This window comes from Cynocephalus volans, chromosome 15, assembly GCF_027409185.1.
Source record: "Cynocephalus volans isolate mCynVol1 chromosome 15, mCynVol1.pri, whole genome shotgun sequence".
NCBI lineage: Eukaryota > Metazoa > Chordata > Mammalia > Dermoptera > Cynocephalidae > Cynocephalus > Cynocephalus volans.
In genome coordinates this window covers 52,634,720-52,656,897 of record NC_084474.1, presented here as the reverse complement: position 1 = coordinate 52,656,897, position 22,178 = coordinate 52,634,720, and the positions used below count along the sequence as shown (strand labels likewise).

Sequence of the window (22,178 nt, the reverse complement as noted above, 5' to 3'; positions counted from 1 at the left end):
AGGGTGTCCATCAGAGGAGCTGACCTTGGATGTTCAATGAGAGGAGTCTGCAGTCTCCAAAACCCTAAAGCTGGGGTAGGGAAACTGCAGACTATATCCAAATCCAGCCCACAGCTTGCTTTTGTAAATAAAGTTTTATTGGAACACAGTCATGCTCATTCATGTCTATATTGTCTATGGCTGCTTTTGCACTGCAATGGTGGCAGAGTTGAGTAGTGACAGAGACCCTATAACCCACGAATGACAAAGTCCCAAATATTTACTATCTGATCCTTTACAAAAAGAGTTTGCTTTTCCCTGCTCTAAATACCTCTAGTGGCAAAAAAAAAAAAAAAAAAAAAAAAAAAAAAAAAAAAAAAAAAAGGTGTGGGGGGAGGAGAGAATAGGGGATAGGGGAAGGGGTAAAGAAAAGCAAAAAAATAATTGAAAAAGCACAAAGGAGGGCAAGAAAAGTGATCAAAAAGTTGCGGGGCCAGAGAGACACCAATGACCATCCCAACAAATTCCAGCCATGGTCACTATCCATTAAGCAGCTGCTATATTCCAAGTACTTTCGTTTACATTGCCCCATTCAATCTCTCAACAATCCATATTATTATTTCCATTTAATAGGTGAGAAAATGAAAACTCAGAGAGGTTGAATAACTTGTCCTGAGTCACCCAGTACGTAACTGACAGGGCCAAAAATCAAATACAAGTAGGCTGACCCCACTCCATTCTCCTGCCACCTCACCCCGGCCATCAGTGGCTATCTTCTGCTTAAAAGATGAAAGCACTACATCCTTCACTCATTAAAAGGATTACCAGAACACTTGGAATTTTAATAGTAACTATCTACTTCCCATTTGGGAGAGAAGTCAGTGACAGCTAATCTTTTCTTCCAGCCGTGGTGCACTCTAGCGTTTCATGGACCCTCCTGCATTTTGGAGGCTCTATCAGAGACAGAAGCACAGCCTCAGAAACCCAATTAGTGATAAAGTTGTGTGGTTCGAGCTTGACCCAATCTAAAAGGTGCCTGCTTTTAGAAAGCACGATCAGCTGTCAGATCACAGAAGCGCCAGGGCTAATGTAGTCCCTGAAACATGCGCCTCCAGCAGGCACAAGGCTCAGAGTCCAAGGTGAGGACACCTAAAAGCTGCAGAAATGCAGACCTTGAAACAAACTCAGCTTCAACACAAGCATGCCTAGGGGCAAACTCACCGGCAAGGGAGATGAGGAGGGAGCAGCTCCCAGGAGGGTGTGCTGAGCTCCCTCCACAGCCAGACACTCAGAGATCACTGACTTAAGCAAACTGGGGTAGTGGCATCCCAGTTCACAGAGTGCTTAAATGCTGGGCAGTGTTGCAAAGAATTCCTGTATATTAACTCCTAACTCTCCATGGCAGCATTTGATGTGGGTGTTATAATCATTCCTGTTTGACAGGTGAGGAAACAGAAGCAAACCAAGGTAAGTAACTCACCCTAGGTTACAGTTAGTAAGTGGAGGGCTGGTAGTCTGGCTCCAGAGACCAGGTCTCAAGCCCTGTGCTATGGGTGCTCCATCCTTGCCTGTCTCTTGGGAGGCTGTAAACTTTTCAGTGTTTTAAGAGTCCAGATACTGCAGTCAACCAGGCCTGCTCTGAATCTCAGCTTTACCCTTTCCAGCTGTGTGAATTGGGATAAATGACTTAACCTCTCTGAAAAGCAGTGTCTTCATCCTGAAAATGAACACCGACATTGATAATGGCACCTATGCCTCAGAGGGTAGAGGGTGGAACTGAAGTAGTAGCCATCTTGTAGCACACACATGTTATCTGCTAACTCATCTCATGGTGCAAAGAGGTGGCCAGACCTACAATGCCCCACCCTCCCAAGATCCTGCTCCAGCTGCTCTGACTCCTGGGCGAGGTGTTTGCCTTTGGCCCTGGGACCAAAAACAGACACCCACACCACACCCCCCAGGGTATTTGGTGTACATGCATGTGTGTGAATACACACACATACACACACGCACACACTGCATATAAGTGGTTATACTTCTTTGATTGAACCCTGACTAATGTACCCTGGATGGGTTACTGGGATAGTTTCACACAGGGATCTTTCTTTCTTTATCTTTTGCTGTCCAAAAGTATTCACCCTTGGCATTGTCACTTACTTTTCTAATAATTGCTAATTGCACCTATATGGAAAGTGGAAAAAGTTTAGTCAGGCTCACTCACCTTACATCTGTTACAAATGGGCAAGATTCAGCACGTTCACTAGAAACAAGTTATAAAAGTAGTGTAAATGCACATTTGTGCCCATTTACTGATTCAGGATGATTGTTGTAATTATATAATGCTTGGCTTGTGGCTGCTATTATGGACTGAGAGCATAAAGGTAACTGCTCTGAACGGAGGGGGCAGAGCAAGGAAGGAGGGCAGAGCATGGAGGGTCAGTGGAGTAGAGCCTGAGCTTGTGTCTGAGAATAAAGTATGTCTGTGAGGCTCATATCTGAAGAATAAAGTATGTCTACCTTGCATAAAGCTGCCAGTATCTTCTTTCGATTACCTGACTCATGACCTGCACAGGAAGGGGCAGAAGGATTTGAGATTCCTGCTTGACAGCACCCCAGAGGCTGGAAGCCATGGCCAAGGTCCTCTATGATGAATATGATAATAATAAATCATATTCAGCGGCAGCTTTCATTTACCGCATGTTTCTATATTAAACTCTACGCTAGAAGCTTTTTGTACATTATTTCATTTAATCTATATTACAACCCTATGGAGGAACGAGTTTTCATATTTATTTTATAAATGAAGAAATTGAGGCTCAGAGAAGTTGAATAACTCACCTCAGATCATAAATAAGAGTCTATGTGACTCAGACACTAAGTGCTTAACCACTGTATATTGCCTCCCACTGTAAGCGATCCATGCAGAATGGAGATAAATACACATTTACATGAAATTTTACCCCATCTTTTTCCAAGAATGTTAAAGTACCTTAAAAGAAAGCCACAGTGTAAGGTAGGATAATAAGGGATAAAAATGGAACAGAAAAACTTTAGAAAAGAGATGGTACCAGGCACCTGCTGTAGTTGAATTTAGGTCCATATAGGAGATTTTATACTCATCAGCATAAATTTCTATACAAAACCTTTCCCCACAAGTAAGCATCCAAAGAATGAGTCAATTTTAAGACATACTGTCATGTTTTCTTTTAGACCTTGTGTACAATCTATTCTTACAGGTACCAGAATAATAATAAAGGAGGCATGGGAAGAGTAGTAGGTCTGCCAAATATTTAGGAATTAGAAATGCTGGTAAATTAAAAATGAAGTGACAACTTGGGTCTGAGAGATACCAACCCCCACTCCTCTTTGATTAAGAGCTACTCCCTTCACTCATTTCTCTCCCTAAATCAGTTTTTTTGCTTTCCTCCCTTTCATTCCACAATTCTGATGGGGTGAGAATGCAACTCTGTGATAGCAACTGAGGCTGGTGGACCAGGGAGTTTGTGAGCTAGCCCCAAGCCTGCCCCTAACTTTACCTTTTGACAACCTAAGGCCAAACCCCCTTCATTTTAATGCTTACATGGGTCATATGTAACATACACGAGGCCACACTAGGCGTGGGCGCTCACCCCCACTTGAATATGCACAGGAATAACCCAATCCCTTGTTAAATATGTACAAACTCCCATAGCTAGATCCTTAAAAGCTGTAACTCTCCTCTGTTGGGGAGCTTGGTCTGTGTTGTGAGAACAGCCTCTGCTCCTGGCTTGTGCAAACCAAACAGAACTCTTTTCTGTTGAATGTTCGATCCCCCCCCCCACCCGCCCTCGTGTTTCTTTCCGCATTCACAATAGACAAGGACCCTGCGGGTATTTACCAGTGACAACAATTCTTGGGTCATTAAACTCTTTTTGTCTTTTGTTTTTTCACTTAAATAAATGAGGTAGAATTACTAATTAGGCTTATGATTTTACCATAAAGAAAGTTAGGTTTTAAGAAATGGGTTTCCTAAGTCCAGAGTTTTAAGACCACCATTTCACAGCTCTGGCCAACCACCTATAGACTACCCTATTCACTTTTGGCTTGAGGCAAAAAAGAAAGTAAAATGGAGAAGTCATCTTGGTGAAAAAATGTAGACAATCCCTTTCCGTCTATGGGTTTATTGTACACTCCTTCATTTAACACGTATTTACTGAATCACCTACTCCGTGCCAGGCACTATCCTAGGTGCTGGAGATGCAGCAGTGAACAAAACAGATGGAAGCCTCCGACCCCATGAAGCTCACACACTAATCACTCTGTTTCTGAACTTGCAAGGACCTCTTTGTTATAAACATGATTCTGACATATCTCAGTGAACAAAGTCAATGTTTCAATAATAGTGACACCCAAATGGTGCTTTACAGTTTATACAAAAGCACTTTCATGTAACTGCAACATTTATTTCTCAAAAGAACCTTGGGGAGTATGCAGGAAAAGTGACAGACTATTTAAATAAAGATACAATTAATATTATGTTACCAAAAGGAAAATGAACAAAGAGCATGAATAGATATTTCTTCATAAGGGGAAAACAAACAAAACAAAACAACATCCAATGACTAATAAACATGAAAAAGTGTTCAACTTCCTTACTTCTTAAATATATGCAATTTATAGATAAAAGGTAATAGTTTTACCGGCAAAAGTAGCAAAAACCAAAGGGAAAAAAGATTGTGCTATATCAAAAGATGGTAGCTTTTGATATATTAATTCCGCTTTTAGTAATTCATCCAATGGAAATAATCAAAAATTTGGTTTTAAAATAGAAAAAAAAAATTATAAGTGACCCCTTACTATGAAACCTAGATAAAGGATCTAACACCAAGAAATTACATGAGTCTTCCCCTGAGGCCACTCTTCCATACCATCAGGAAGAGTACCTTAGAATCAAAGCATTCTTAAATAAATGTGGACCTGGCCAAGGTCATGCAGCTGGTATTGGCACAGTTGTGATTCGAATCCAGTTACCTACCTGGGCTCTAAATGCCATGCGCCATAACCACTGAGACACACTTACTGTGATCTTTTACCTTATATTATAGTTATTTGAGTTATTTGGGGTGTTTCTTATCTGTCCAATGAGACCATAAGTTCCTTTATGGTAAGAAATGTTTTCACTGAACTTTGAGTACAATGTATTACACCCAACTGGTGCTCAATAAATGCTTGGATCATAAATGAACAAAGCTGCAGCTGTTTTGCAGTCACTCCTGACTCCTCTTCCTCACTCCATTTCCAATCTTACACCAAGCTGTTGAGGAGGAATTTTTCTCCTGAGAAAATTCTCTTTAATCAACTCCTTTTTTTCATTTCCTATGCCTTCATCTTGTCTGAGTTCTTATTCCCTCAAGCCAGACTCCAACAACAGCCTCCTGACCATTCTCCCTGACACCAACCATTCCTATACACTCACCACCCTAAAATACTATTTAATCAGATTTCCCCAGTGATGAGCCTACGTGCAAGATCGAAATTCTCCGACGCCAGGGTGACCAGGTGTGGGTAGAGCTCTGAGTCTAGTTGCCTTTGACAAAAGGCATCCTCTTAGGGTGACAACCAGTCACAGTGTAATCTAAGACCAAGGGAGTTTCCAAGGGCACGGGACTTTCAGTGCTGAAACTGGGAAAGTCCTGGGCAGACCAGGATGAGTTGATTGTGCTACATCCTCTTCTCAGTCTCCATCCCCTTCTCTTTACCACTGGACACTCCACAAATAATGCCATTTTCTACCTGTGCCACGTAAAGATGGGGAAGTACAGATTTAGATCCACTCAAATCCTCACCCAGAGACATTCAACAGCTCATGCTGCCTCCCAGAAAATCTTCTAGACTTTAATCTAATATTCAAAGCCCTTGGAAGTCTGGCCAGGACTACTCTTATCTGCAAGTCCTTGCCATCCAGGCCCCTCTGCTCTGCAGTGTTTTCATTATTCCTTGAATATGTCTTTCCCATTTTCTCTCATTTACCCTGATTTCTCCATCTGGATGGCTTCGCTGCCCCCTGTCTACTTATCCAGAGCTACATCCAAGGATTTGGTTAGCTCAAAGCCCTTTCCCAAGCCCAAACTGGTCTTCTGTGAAGTCTTTACAGATGACCTTAACTCAGGACAACTGTTTGGAGCACTCGTTTGTCAAGAATATGAGCCCTCACTCATCTCTTGTACGGATGTGTTGAATTGTTTTTATTTTTCTCTTCCAAACGTTATTTATCCTTTCCCATGTTTATATCTTGTCTGTTCAACCAAAACACAGCCTCATTGATGGCAGGTGTTACACCTTATATTTATGTCCCCCACAGTACTCAGCAATGTCTTGTACATTTCTTATACATGGTGAACACGTGATAAGTATACACGTATAGACAACTGATTAATACTCTTTTTCTCCCCCATCGTGTGAGGAATGCAGCAAACCTTCCACACAGATAAATGCTCCATTTTTTTGGGGGGGGGGGGTAAATCGCCCTCTCATTATTAGCTTTCCTTAAACTCCTGGTAGGAGAATAGAACTGAGAGCAGAGTATGAACATTTCCCTCCCCTGGTGAGAAGAAAAGGGCTGAATCATGGATGGGGTGGGGTGCTGGTGGTGGGGCTGACAGGAAGCAAATGTAACAGGAATGTAAAGAAAGATGTTCTGCAGAAGCAGAGAGCATTGCAAATATAGAAAAAGATCTAGAGAAAAGGCAGTAAGAAAAGGGCTTCCCAGGAAAGACAAAATAAAACAAAGCTATCTATACTAGAAGATAGCCAGAGCAACATATGCAGAAAGCCCCAGCATAAATGCCAAGCTCGGTCCTGAGATGGTTGGCCCTGCGACCCCCTCCAGAAGGCCCTGTCATGGGCTCCGCACAGATGGGGAGGCTGCTCTTTGCCCAGACAGCTCACGGTACCAATTACAGGGTTGAAGGCAGGCACAGCGAACCGATGGAAAATTTCCTTCAGGCAACATAACCTCAGTATAAAAAACAATATTGATCCATTTGCCTCCCAGCCAAAGAGAAATCAAGTTAGACAAAGGAAATTAGGCAATAGGTTTAATGTGATTCCAGTTGCAGCTGCAAGATAAACCTAATGTACCCTGACTCTCCTTCCCAGGCTCTCTCTGGTTTGCACAGGCCACTCTTTTGGGAGGGGTGTTCTGCAGGCACATGAAATCATTTCAACTAAAAAGTCAGCTGTCCTCTGGTGTCCAAAGAAGCCCCACTGCCAACAGAATGTGCTCAGAACTGGCATCCAGGAGCTCTGGCAGTTTTGTGGGGATCTGTGCCACGTGCAGACCAAGTGCATACTTGTAACCAAGGACAGAACTTGCAATCTGTTGCCCTGGAGCACAGTGAGGAAGCACTGACCTTGGATTCATGGATCTCAGCTTCTGTGTAATGAGAGTTGGGAAATCAAGGGCCAACATGTATGCTTGTACAAAATACATGTGGCTGTAACCAGAGATTATGACTGATAGGAAACAGTTACATGTCTATGTGCATGTGTCTTGAATGGGTGCCAATATTCTATATTTCAAGGATTCAGTGTGCCGTTAAGACCAAAAAAGCAGGTACAAACCCAAGTCTAAAGGTGAATATTTGGTTGTGTCACCTCAGGGGAGGGGATGCGGCCCTGAGCCTGAGTTGTCTACACTTCCTCCTCCACCCATATCCCAGCTCCAGGCCCACCCCTGCCGTAGTCCTGCCTACAGGCTTTGTTTCTGTGGCTCCGGTTGGGTAAATCTGGAATTTTCAGAGTAGTGGGCTTACTCTGGCAGTGAGAGCTAATACCTAGAATGTCGGAATCCCAATTCAAAAAACAATGACTGGAGCAAAAAGCAAAAGCCACCACCTCTCTGCTGGCCTTGCCCTTAGCACCCTGGGTACAGAACGGGAACATGCCTCATCACTGTCTTCAGCCATCTACTATGTCTCTGGCAGATGGCAGGGGCCTAACATGGTTTTTATTGACTGAATAAACAGATATGAGGTAAGGTAAAATGTAACAGAGACAGATGGAAATTTATGCATTTAGTTACAAAAATGAAGTAATTTTGTATGTTTCTACTGGGAAAAATGTGACAGCATTTCACATAAAACAAATCTGGGGCCAGATGGATGCCCTAGAAAAACTCTCACACCTGTATTCAAAGATATACAGTGTCTGAAACAGTGACAAATTGGAAACAATTTAAATGTCCACCAGCAAAAAAATATATAATCAATTACGGTATATTCATAAAACAGAATACTACGCAGCAGTGAAAACGAATGAAGAAATGATAAATCAGCTTAAATTAAGTGTTGGGGGGTTTTGCTCAGGTCATTCAAAATGACTGCCCCTCCCTGAATTCCTCGCGGCCTCCAGATACACCCCATTGTGATCCTCCTCTAAAGGGAGGCCGCCTTTTTACTGATGCTTTCTCCAAAGGTCTTTGTAGGAAGCCAGGGCTCTTTGCTGTACGTTAAGACTATAAGGACTCTGGAATTCTTTTCGGATTCTGATATTTAATTTCCTTTGATCCATTTCCACTCTGTCTTTGTTCCTCTATAACCAAGGGTCCATGTTTTTAAGATAACTAGCCAGAATCAGGGGTGAGTCTGAGACCAATATACAGAGTTGTTTGGCCCACAGTTGGATCCAGTCTGGCTTAAGCCACACTAAAGGACAAGTCTGGTGATGCTAACGAGCCACTGGCTCTGGAGTGCTTCTTTGTCCAGCACTGATTTGGGGAAGGAGAAGACAGAAGTGCTGAGAATTCTTTCCTTTTCTTTCTTTTTTTTTTTAACCCAAAGAGAAGAAAATGTAAGACGTGGATCTTGAACCAGTTCCAAGAACAGATAAATGAAGTCCAGACAAAATTTTCAAATCACACATTTGTTCACTGGTCCAAGACTATTAGTATCTGCTTTATTCACTCACCAAATAATTATTGAGCCCCTATATGTAGCTGGCACTGTTCTGAAACCTAGGGATACAGCCGTAGAAAAGATAGGCGAATGCCCAAGACTGAAAAACATAATAAATGTCAGATAGGAAGAAAAATATAGCAGGTGCTTAGTTGGGAGAGCCTATGTCTTTCATACAACCTCCCTTTGGAGCTTATTTTTTGCCCAATCCTAATGCTGAAAATAAACTGTGATTATTCTGGCAAAGGCAAATGATCAATGATAGAATGAGTTTACTGTGATTCATTTCTAAGCTGCTTTTCTTTTATAATTTGGCAAAAAATTCAGCTTTTAGTAGTAAAGTCCCCAGAAATCATTTCTAGTTCACTTGAAAGGTTCAGTTGCATAAGAACATGTTTAAATAAATAACTTGGCTTAGGTAATGGTTAAAATTTTACCCACATGTAATCAGCAAAGCTACCTTTTTCATGCATAGTTGAAACTTTTAAAGCAAATGTCTTCTGAAAGTCACAAAATGTATCTTAGGTGGTTTTTTAAAATAGATTCACTGCAAATAATTTTTAATGATGTCAGCTCTGGGGGCATTTAAGAATCCTAATTTAATCAGGCTATCTTAGCCAAAAGAATCCACCCAAGCTTCTGAATTTTAGTCATTCTCAGTAAAAATTGGAGAGATGCAAGAAAACAAAACAAAACAAAACATGGGAGATGGAGTTTTCATATAAAATATAGTTCTACTATTTATGGTCCTGTCTAAATTGTCATTACTACAAAGACTTCTGAATCACAACAATAGCTAATAATAGCTCCTACTCATTCCAAACATTGACTACCTAATGCTACTAACAACTAGTACTTACTACTGATTGACCACCTGCTACATGCCAAGCACTACTGAACAATAATTATATACTATATTAGTCCATTTCTGTTGCTTATAACAAAATATCTGGAAGTGGGTAATTTGTAAGGAAATGAAATCTATTGCTTATAGCTTCAGAGGCTGGGAAGTCCCAAGTCCAGGAAACACATCTGTGAGTCTTCTTTGGTGGTGGCTTCACAGAATGCAGGGATCTCACATGGCAGAAAAAGGCAGAGCAGAGAAAGAGAGAGAGCTCCTCATGCCTTCTCCTTTGAAAGCCTTCAGAACCACACCCACGACCACCATTAAACCATCAACTTAATCACCTCTTCAAGGCCCCACCTTTTAATTATCATAATAGGATTTCCCACCCTCTTAAAAGTCACAGTGGGGATCCAGCCTCCAAAACATTAAACTTTGAGGGGGACACAATTCAATCCACTACTTGTATCAAGCATCTTATGTACAGTATCTTAAACACTCCCAACAATGCTATGAAATAAATATCATCATGACCATTTCACAAATAAAGAAATTGTAATTCATAAAAATTAAGCAACATTCCCAAGGTCATACCCAGCTAGAAAGTGGCAAAGCTGGCATTTAACCCCAAAGCCTTTCTCTTCACACTCTGGTGCTTACGCTCTCCCAATAGCCCAGATGGTGGGTTGGATTTTGGATGGATTAGCAAAAGACGCTTATTCCTCAAGGTGCTTTGCTGTCATGTCATCTGCTAGAAAATTGTCATAATTACTGTAAAAATCTACGTGGTAACTACTATGTGAAGGGTGCTTCTGTAGCTGTGCAAAAGCACAACCTGGACTACCTTGAGCAATGGTCCTGACACCACGTGTGCCTCCGTGAACTTAAGCAAGACAACGCTGTGAAAAAACACGGCATAAATCATCTGAATTGCCACTCGTGCACCGAGGACAAGTCTTATGTCTCCCACCCTCTCCTCCCACACAATGTGCACTGGGATGGTTGTGGGTTTGAGGACTGGGGAAGGAGTTAGTTATAAACACTCTTACAACCAGGCATGAAAAGAAGGGTCTTCAGGCTGACCCACTTTTATAAGCAGAATAGCAGGCTGCCATGCTGATGTGCATGTGTGTCAGTGTGTACCTGTGTGTGTGCATGTGCTGCTTTTAGGTGGAGGAAGATTATAGGGTACAAATTAGTCAAGTGATACACAATGTGCAATTTCAAGGGAAAATGCTTAGTAGCTTCAATGAAACAGTCACTGATAATATAGCCATACCAATAAGCCATAATCTTCACTATTTGCCAAAGGGCACCTCGCTCCTCATTTCTTCTTTTTCCCCACATCCTACAATCCCCACTGGCCACAGATGAAAGTCATTCTTCCCTTGCTTGATTTCACACACAAGCCCCCTCTGGAATCCAGAGGGCACATTCAGAAGCTGCAATCCATTATCTTCACTGAATATAAAGTTAAATTCACTTATCTCTATCTTCAATGAGAAAGGGAAGAAAATTAAGCAGGAAAGACAACACGATGCCTTGTGTTCAAGGTCAAAACCTGCTATAATTGAGTTAAAAAAATAATAGATTAACATAACTGTGAGCAAAATATGCCTGTTCTGCAGAATACAGTCCAGCTAGACGTCTTCATTAAATGTTCCAGTGCACACAATGTGTTAGCTGTGTGTTTGTGTGCTTGAGATTCCGTGAGATATCCTGCAGCTCATAAATACTGAAAAGGGACAGTTTCCATAGTAACTAAGTGTGATTTAATGAATACCAAAAACTGAAGCTCAGAGGATAGTCTTAAATTGCCAGAACACGAGTTACTGGTGCTGCTATGGGCTTGCAAGTAACTGAAATGCCATTCTCTCTAATAAGATTGTTAATGAGTTGGCCAATTTGGCTGATCTCTGTCTTGACCACATGACACCACAAGATTCTGTCTTGATACCACATGAAAATCATGCTCCTGATTTCTTCCTCCTGATTCTAAATACCAAGATATTCTATAGAAATGGATCAAACATTTAGATAGGGAATATGTTCTTAAATTTGAAGCTTTGACGCAAGAAGTTAGGACACTTACCTCTGTCACAAGCAATAGACACTGGCTTAATGAGCCGTCAAGCTGAATACAGCAGACTCTTTCACTTCTGAAAAAGGTGCATGCTCCCTTTGCACTAAATGCAGTTTATTTTTATTGTGCAATGACACAGAAGAGCTTATACAGTTGGTTTTTGCAGGAACTTTTTACAGGCTAATAACATCTTAGGTCATCTTTCATCAGGATGTCCAAACCTTCCCTACAGACGCCCACTCCCAGTTCTCTCTCACCATCCATCACTACATGTCACATTCCTCACGCTAGAATCATCCGACTCTTTACAGGTTTAAAAAAAAAATAAAAACCATGGCTGTCTTGCTTCTCTCTCCACTCGTCTGCCTTGGCAACATCCATGTATTTTTAAGGTTACAGATTGTGTGGCAAGCATACCTACCTCTACGTGCCATTTATAAGTAACAAGAAATAAAACAATTGAAAGCATCTATGTTGGATGAAGCCAAAAATCATTAGCAAATGCATCCGTTCTCTAGAGGCTGGCTTGCTCTTGCATAACAGCTCCAATGGCCCGGTTGGAGCCACCGCGCTCAATGTGGGCTGTGGGCGCCACCTTCAGGATCTGGGGTGCAATGCATGCTGCTCTCATTTGAAATAGTAACTAGTCAGCTGGACAATAGTTTTTGCTAAAATCATTTAAGGAAATTTTGACCAACATCTTGTGGTGTGGTCAGAGAGAAAGCCTGAACATCACCAGCCTGCAGCTAATATTAAAATCATGTAAGTAAAATAAAAGGGGGGAATTTCTTGCAAGAAAAAAAAAATAGTTTAGATTTATCCATTTATTCATTTGATTGAATAATGCTTCTCCACAAGGTGAGCTCTATTTAAAATCGCCTCTGTCTGTAACAAATAAAACTAGAACTGGAGACAGCCCATCACCTCCTCACCTCCCCACTCCCTTCTGCAGCTGGAACCTGTTCTCTCTTTCATGTGGTCCCTGGCCTTGACTGCTTCCTCCCAGGCCCCCACCCCCATCAGTGCCTCGGTCTGCCTTGCCTCCATGTTTAGTCTTGACTCTCAGGGCCAAACACTTCCTTTACTCTCCCGTCTTATGTGATCTTGTACTGATGACTGCCCCAACCCAAGACTGATCATTCTTCTTGTTTCTGTCTCTCATGTGATATTCTTAACACATGCCTTCTTAGACTGAGAATACTGGACTTTATACCTCATCTCCTCTCCCTAGACTGTCCACTTCCTAAAGACAGGGCCTGGTTCCTGGACAGCCTTGGCCATCAGCTGGCTCGAGGATGAGGTGCTCCTGCAGAGTGAGCTCATCAGTGAAGAGGCTCACAAAGGCAACTCTCTGCAGTCTCATTTCTTCCCTGGAAGAGCTCTGCTCAGCAAATGAACTGCTCCCAATCTCACAGATGAAGGGGACACTTAAAGAAAATAAGACCAGAGAAACAGTTCTTCCTCCTGTCCTTGGGAAACCCTTTCTATTTACATTCATCTTTATTCATTCTTTCTTTCAAAAGTCATTTATTGATCACTTGTGATAAGTTAAAAGCATGAAGCGGGAAATGCTATTCTTACTTTCCCCCCCACCGTAGCTGTTGCTGAATACAATATTTCTAATTTCTTGTCATGCTGTTTCGTAGTCACACCTGTCTTCCGTGCAGCGTGGAAGGCTGCATTCTTCTCGCTGCCCTGTGCAATGACATTTATTGTGCTTCTGCAGTGTTTGTACTGGGCCAGGCCCAGGTCACATGGAATCAATTAAAACATAAAATTAGAGCACAACTGCTCACTCCTTAAGTATGGGCTGTGCACAGTGACTTTCTTCTAAAAACTGCAATATGGAAAAGAGGGGGAAATAAGTGTATGGTGGAGAAATCTGGCACACTCTACCTCAGCCAGCTGACCCAGGTCAACACCACCAGTGATAAGTCATATCCATAGCGTGTGCCCCTCATAGGATGTGATGGAAATGTGTTTTACTTCTGCAGTCTTCCTCCCTAAAACCCATAACCCGAGGCTACAAATGAGAAAAACATCACAAAAATCACAATAGAGGAACATTCTACAAAGTCCCTGACCAGTAGTCTCCAAAACTGCCGAGGTCATTAAAAACAAATGAAGTCAGAGAACCAGTAACAGGTCAGAGGAGTCTAAGGACACATGACAACTATCTGGACCTGGGAATGGAAAGGACATTAGACAAAAATTAAGGCAATCTGAATAAAGTATGGACTCTAGTCAATAATAACATATCAATATTGGTTCATTAATTGTGACAAATATACCATACTGATGTAAGATAATAATAAACCAGCTGTGGGGTATACTGGAACTCTCTGCATATCTCTGCAGCTTTTCTGTAAATCCAAAACTATTCTAAAATAAAACATTTATTTTATAAAATGAAACGAGGCCTCAAGAATATTAATAAATGAGACAGTAAGTGAAGGTTGTGGTACAAGATTGGTACAAGTGGACATGCAGGATTCAATAGAACTTGGTCTGCAGGGTAAGAAGAGGCAGACCATGACGAAGACTGGGCTAGTGTCTAAGGACAGTGGAAAGCTGTGGATGATGTATGGACAGTTAGAAAAGGCTAAAAATATGGCTGTGCATCAGAAAAGTCCTAGCTGAGCTCGTCAGCATACATTTTGGTCAGGAGCAGCCAGCCCAGATGAGCAACTTTCTCGTAATAACCAGGCCAAGAATAGAGAAAGCCGGTGCTGTGATTGACCCAGATAAGGACTCAGCATACAGTTTCTGCAATAATCTCTCTTTTGTGAACCACAGTGAACACACTTTCTCCTGTTCTTCCAGATTCACTGTTCCTTGAAGTCTCCTCAATAGCCCCTTCTCTTCTTTTCCCCACATTCTGCAATTTTCACATTGAAAGAGATGAATAGTGAGAGTGCAGAATATTCTGATTTTGAGACAAAATTCTTAAAGGGTTGAAGAAGCAAGATACAGAATAAATCATAGAAAACCAAAGGGGACTAGATTGATTCAATATACCTTGATAAGATTTCTCCAATTTCCAAAAAGACAGTAAAACAAGAAAAACCAAAAGGTCTCTTGTTTTTTAAAAGGATCTAAGGGTCAGAGAAATAGAACCTTATGGTTCATCTGCCTTCCTGGTCACCAGGAAGCGAAATAGCTGAGGATACCTAAAAACAAAAATGCACTTCAAGAAATGACACCAGTCAAACTAGATAAATATAGAATAACCATAATAATACATGTCTTGTCTTGGGTAACATATTCTTGGTTTACAAAGCATTTTCGTATGTATTATCTCTTGTGATTCTAACAAAAACCTCATGAAGTAGGCATAACAATTATTAGTAATTTCATTTTATGTATGAGAGAGTAGATATTCAAAGACTTTAAGTGACCTTTGATGGGGCTGCAACCAGAACCTACACATTAGGCTCATGTCCTGTGCTGGTTTTCATGAGGCCTAGAACCTAGGTGTACACTGTAAGCAGATGTAGATAAAGACTAAGTACTAATAATTAAAATATGTATCAAATATGTCAAACATGTATCTTTACCCCCAATAAATAAATATATGAAAATGTAAATATTTAATTTTCTGTTATCATTATTGTATAAAGTGAAGGACCGGTATTATATAAGAAATATTAAAGAACTGATGAGAGAAACAGATAAAAACTTAAAAGCATAGAAGCTTTTTAGTTTGACCTTAAGTTAGACATTCTTAGATTAGAAATGAGCAAAATTAAGCAGGTAATATATATATATCTTTAAAAAAATCCCAAAGCCTCTACATCTGGATCATTATGTAGTATTTCAAAACAACTGCATAGGAAAGGAAGGACAAAACAATGTTATAAAAATCAGTAGCTAAAACTTATGAGAAAATGGTCTAAATTTATTCAGTCTAAAAACATGACTCAGGGAGGCATAATCACAGCCTATAAATATCTTCCAAGCAGCAATATGCAGTAAATAAAGTAAGTGAATTATTCACAACCTTAGGTTCTGGTGATTTCTCTTTGTCCAGTTGTCTAAGGAAGACAGTGCTTTATACCTGAGCTGGTGTCATCCTTAACAATTAAAACAGCCGAGGAGGACCCCTACGGCTGAGCCCTGCTGGAGACACTCGGGTGTAGGGTTAAAAAGAAGAATCACAGGCAATGGCCTCCAGAGGCTCTCCACATTGTTAGGAATTAGACTGGATAGTCACATCACTCAATAGAGTATTTTTATTTTTTCCTCAATATTGATAAGGAATGAAATCAAATCCAAAAAAGCTTTTAGTTACTGGCTGTCCTGATTAGAAGAAAAAAACATGGATACATGGATACGATCAAGTATGAGGGTACTTTAATAAGTTCATGGGAGGATTTGTATTATCTTTTAATTCCATTTTTCCATGATCTTTTTGAAGTATGCTTGTATAATATAAAATGCTCTGCTTTGACATCAGGAGATAGCATGGTACTGAATCTCATGAAAAACATACAAGTTTACAAAGTCAAAGCCACTGGGTCAGGGTTCTGGTATCAAATCTATCACTTACTGTGGACAGCTATGTTTTTCTCATTGCCATAATGTAATTATATTTGTCTTACCTATAAATCACATTTTAGATACCAAAGCATTTTTAAAACCCACTGAGAGCTGTGCAAGTACAAATTACTACTAATTATTATTATTATGACTCACAGATGTTATGTTTCAAAAACATCATTTTTATAAGTATTTCTTCCACATAGTTTTCTCCCCTTTGAAAATTTCTAGGTTTGGGATTAAATCTCATGATCTCCTCAAGCCACAAATAATTTCAAAAGACCTACATGGTCCCAGCCCTTGGAGCACCCTAAATTGTGTGAATTACAGCAAGGATGACCCTGGGCAGGCCCTGCTGGGTGTACAACAGCCCTCTGTTGAACGATATTTAAAATATCAGGAATTCTGTAAATCCAGCACGCTCAATTCATCCACAGATCAATCCAAATCCAAACAGTTTTTGTTGTTTTTTTTTTTTTTTCCATTGCCTTCCCAAGTACAATTTTTCTAGCCAGGTAGAGAAGTTGCCCACATTTGGTTTCACTTGTTTTCATTTCTTATGTAAGGAGAGGCTCCTAGGTCATTTGACAACCAGGTATTTAGTCCTTACATGGACCTAGTTCCTCGTTAACATAATAGCAAAGACCCTGAGTTGTGTCTAGTTGGTATCTTAGCACATTTATGTAAATTAGATGTTCATATCACCATTTATGGTTTTGCCTAGATCTTAAACCAGTGATGAGATGATTCACTGAAGTGTTGTCACAAAGGCAACTTGCCTGCCAACCATGTGAATTGGTCCCTAGATGGGGACAATGAGTACCCAGAGGACAGTGTCAAGCACAAAAGGACAAGTATTTTCTGAGAGACCATCTGGGGCTTGTTTTTAGGCTCACAGTGACAACAGTAGCTTAGTGCTTCAAATGGCCATCTTTTTCCCAAAGGGTAGCTCAGGAGCACTTAAATTGAAACTGGGTCTTCATGACAATATCATCCCTCCAAAAACTATAGACTTTTGCTTACTACAATAAAAAACCCAAGAGTTTTGAATAAATGCCTATACTATAGAGGCAGAAGGGCCTATTGTATTCCTGTTTACACACACACATAAACACATAAAATGTGAAAGTATGTGGGATTTTCTCCATTACAGCTGCAAAGTTTATGACAAACACAAATCAGGATGCAGGTGCTGTCTGTGCTAACATCCTATAAGGAGAAATTAACATCTTCAGCCTCTACTGAATGCTTTTCTGTGTTAGTGGAATTTGCCAGGCCTGCAATATTAATAGAGAATTATGGGAATTGGAAACAAAAAGCTAAAGTCTACTGGGAATGATAGGCTCAAGATGAACTCAATTGGAAAATCGGGCTAACTGAAAGTGATGTCCTTTGTGTTGGAAATTTTTTTTTTTTTCTGAAAGCTTTAAGAAGGCTGTAATTATTTTGAGTTTTTAATCCAGCTCTTTTCAAACTAAGCCTTTTATTTTCTTCATTGCTCTGTACCTTTCCTCCATGTGAATTTGGGTGTTTGCCAGGCACTGAAGTGGGAAATTCATGTTGGTTTTATATACATCTCCATTTCCAGAGAATGCAACACAACCTTTGCATCTTCTGTGCCAAGAAAAACAAAGGGATATTTGTACGTCAAAACCTTTACCTTGTGCAAAGGCTCAAAACACCTGAGCATGGCTAAATAAATCACCTAATAAGAAATGGTTGATTAAGGCCAAAGCATAATTCCTTTGCAAGTTAGTGCTTTTTCTCCATGGTGAAGCCAAGGAAACAAAAACTTAGACTTACCTTGTGGCTTTTGGGTCCCAAATCACAATGTCAGCGTCTGATCCTACAGCTATTCTTCCTTTTCTTGGATAGAGATTAAAGATTTTAGCTGCATTTGTGCTGGTAACTGCTACGAATCGGTTTTCGTCCATTTTACCACTGTGCTGTTAAACAATTCAAAAAAGAAAATGCGTTTGTTCTACTGATCAAATACTAAAAAAATCTCCTACCAGTAAAAGCACAAGATTTGCATCTTTTAAACCAAACAGAACTGCACCTAATTTCTTCTGTTGAGAAGCTTTACCACACGTGTGGATGCTGGTAAGTAGTAAGCAATCATAATGACAATGATGGAGATGACGGGGTAACATATGGAAGTCTGAAGGTGACTTTTCAAAAACCTATCAGCTTAAAAAACACTCCCACTGATTTTTCCCATCCTTCCCAGAATCACACGCGATTGCTACAGATGACAGCTAAATGATGGCAATGGTATTTTAAATTTTCATTTAAAGTTTACCCCCACCACCACCTACTACATTTATGATCTGCCTTATTTATTGCAGACCTGTGATTTATGAGATGATCATGTAGACATTAGATAGAATATCACAGAGTTAAAATAAGATAGTTGACAACACTTTTAAGACAGGTGACAATGCTTTTAGAAAAATGAAAAGTTGACTCAAGAATTTCAATTTTATGCAACTGAAATTTACATGAACCGACAATTGTGGAGAGTCTATTGCAAGAGATTTTAATATAGACAGACTTTGGAGGGATGTAGTCCCTCTACACTTTCTTTTAAAAAGTGTTGAAGGTTTATCCCTATGGACATTTACATGGTAAGGGTATCCTTAATGTATATTTAATTATCAAAGGGGGGCCGGCCCGTGGCTCACTCGGGAGAGTGTGGTGCTGATAACACCAAGGCCACAGGTTTGGATCCCATATAGGGATGGCCGGTTGGCTCACTGGCTGAGCGTGGTGCTGACAACACCAAGTCAAGGGTTAAGATCCCCTTACCGGTCATCTTTTTAAAAAAAATAATAAATTATCAAAGGGCCTCTGCCTCAAAAATAATTAAGATTCATGTCCTAAAAGTAATATTCCCATAAGTAAACTTTAATGTTTCAGAAAATAACATGGTTTTCTGTATGTTATTAAGAAATATTCATTCACTCTACAGCCATTTATATGCCTAAGAACCACAATAGATTATGAAAATCTGCTGTAATGAAGATCCTCAACCTAATAACACAAGTTCAAGAAAATCTAAGCAAAGAGAAAGAGAAGAGAATTCATCTGTGATGGTTGGAGTTAGGGTGGAAGAAGAGGGGGTGGGAAGGAATTGGGCAGAAGATAGGGCTGTAGAGATGTTTTGAAGATTCCTGTAGGTAAATTAATTGTTCAAATATCATTCTATAAGTAATGGAGAAAACTAAAGGGTTTGTGAGAGGAACAGAGCTTAGTTTCTGAATAGTAACCCTGGTACTGGAGTATAGAATAGATTGCAGCAGGTGAGAGACTAGGGACAGGGACACAAGCTGTGAGACTACTGCACTTGTCCAAACAAAACTTGGGACTCCAACTAAACTAGTCAATATGAAGACGGAAACAAGAAGGCATTCTGGAAATAAGATTGACAAGACTTGGTGAATAATTAGAGTTAGAAGTGGGTGGTACATGCAGGGGAAAAATAGTGAGAGTTCTGCAGTGTGAGATATGATTGATGTGTCACATGAGGGAGGGATCCTGGGAGAAGGATCAGAAGGGGTTGACAGCAGGGACCTCAGGTCTAACCAGGCAAGTCTCCCTTGTGATCTTTACAACTATGCAAGTCACCTGGCTGGACACATTAACACAGGGACGTTTAGTCATTCGATTCTTCTCCATCCTCAGGGAGAAATGTTTTAGTAATGGGAATTTTTAAAATCCTTTTTTCTAGACTTTGAGTTATTCTTTATGTGACTTCATACAGTGATTTAAAACATAATATCCAAGCGTTCTTTAAAAAGGGACATCTACAAAGATTTCATGAAAAGGAGGTACAGGTAAGATCCTGGCTGAAGAACTAGGTAAAACAAGGTTGGAGCCTGTGAAACCCACCACGCCTTTTTCCCATATTACTGACATCCGATCCTCAACACCGTTCACCCCATTGGGGATCTTAGTAAAATCATCTTTCCCAAGAGCTTTCTGGCAGGTGTTGAAAGTGCAGTGGTCAGTCCCTGTTGTGGTTAGATCATCACTGTAAAAGAAAAAAACACAAGAGTGATGAGGGTGAATAGATTGAATATGGTAGGAGGAAACCACCAGAACATTTCCCAATCTCACCTGAAAGTCAGAGCAATACAATGGTGAATGAGTGGCTTTTTCAAGTGCATATGTCACCCCTCTCCTGTCTTTATTCTAGGGAGCACGTCTAGAGAACACACTTACTAGAAGCGTGACTCAGGATGATGGGTTAGAAGGCCTGGGTTCTAGGCTCAGCTCCATCACTTACTGGCTCTTTGATTACGAGCTTATCCCAGACTCCGTTTTTCATCTAGACATTGATAGTTAAATGTACTTGATGACAATAACTCTATTGCTAACAATAATGTAAGTGAGAATTCCTTGTGAGCAGAGTAGTTCATGTAACTGAAATTTACATGAACCAACAATCATGGATAGTCTAAAAGATATCACCATGATGATCTATGTGAATGAAGGCAGGTCCTCCAGGACAACCCCTGGCCAGCCAGGCATGCTGTGATGAACAGAGGAATGAGATTGGCTGAGGATGCTGATGTCATCAGGGACAGGACTGCTTTGACTTGTGAATAATCTTAGGGATGTAGAAGCGTGAAGGAAAAAGCTGAAAGGAGGGGCAAGTGTACAGTGTACAGTCTATTATGGAAAACTCTTTACTAGCTTAAATCTGAGTATCTGTGGATGGGGAGTATCAGGGTGTCCACGAATGGTGTAATTCTCAAGAAAAAATGATCATATCCTCCCATAAAGTAACAGAGTTACCTACACAATAATCTGGTTCCTGGATTATATCAGCATAGAAAAAAATCAAGAATATTCTGATAAAAATAAGGAATAATAAAGGAGTCCTGGCTCTGGGCAACAAAAAATGGAAAAAATTCAAGAGAATAAAATTTCCATAAAAATGATCTGATTTCTCTGTGTCCAGGAGAGGTTTTGACAACATAACATAATTAAGCGAGGGTTTTTTTGCTCAGGGCCTGTCAACAAGTAGAATAAAATACTGGGAGGTCAAAGGAAGGCCCACATGGTTGGACAAGCTCTCTTCCACCCAAACCTGAGACTCAAAAAACACCTTCTTTTGGAAAAACACTTCCCAGCCATGTGCTAAATGATTACTTAGCCAATAGATTCATGAGAAAGTTGGGTGTTGAAGGGTCCGGTCTCAGGGGTGGACCCATGACGTGGTGGGCTGCATGGCTCCAGTCTTTATGCCAGTAGTGAGTGCCGTCTGTGCCGAGACTTGCTGCTATGGGTTCTCCATAGACCACCTTCCCTGCAAAGTTTAAAGGAAGCATTCAGCACCTTAATTTGCTCTTGAAAGGACAATATGACAAACACATAAATATTAGTCTTCTCAGCTATAGCAGAGGATAATATCGATAATTTAGCAGAATCCCAAACTATAATTTACTTTTGGGAACAGTATTTAAAAGTCCATGATGAACACAAATATAGATGAGAAATAAATCTCTGTAGTTGTAAGCCATTCATGTTTTAGATCCACTGTTATTGCAGCATAACCTAGTGAAAGCTGGCTGATACATGTGCCATGCTAATGGAAACTTCTCAACAACCCTTGCAGGTAAATGCTATTATTATCTCCATTAAAAGATGAGGATAAAGCTATGAGATTAAATAACTTCTCTACAGTTACATTACAGACACTCCGCACAGAGTGCAGAAGGTAGGATTTAAACCCAGGCATTCTGACCCCAGTGTTCCTAACTTTTATGCTATACTACCCTGATGACAGACTCAT

General features: G+C 40.4%; 1 protein-coding gene across 1 annotated transcript in view; it reads right to left on the bottom strand.

Annotated features, from left to right (window-relative positions):
- The window catches only part of DPYS (dihydropyrimidinase), a 73,975-nt gene that overhangs the window by 21,249 nt on the left and 30,548 nt on the right, over positions 1 to 22,178 (bottom strand). Inside the window, exons 5-7 of the mRNA XM_063079829.1 lie at positions 21,536 to 21,692; positions 20,270 to 20,411; positions 18,182 to 18,324 (exon numbers count right to left, since the gene is read on the bottom strand). Of these exons, the coding sequence (XP_062935899.1) occupies positions 18,182 to 18,324; positions 20,270 to 20,411; positions 21,536 to 21,692 (442 nt within the window). The remainder of the gene's footprint in view (positions 1 to 18,181; positions 18,325 to 20,269; positions 20,412 to 21,535; positions 21,693 to 22,178) is intronic.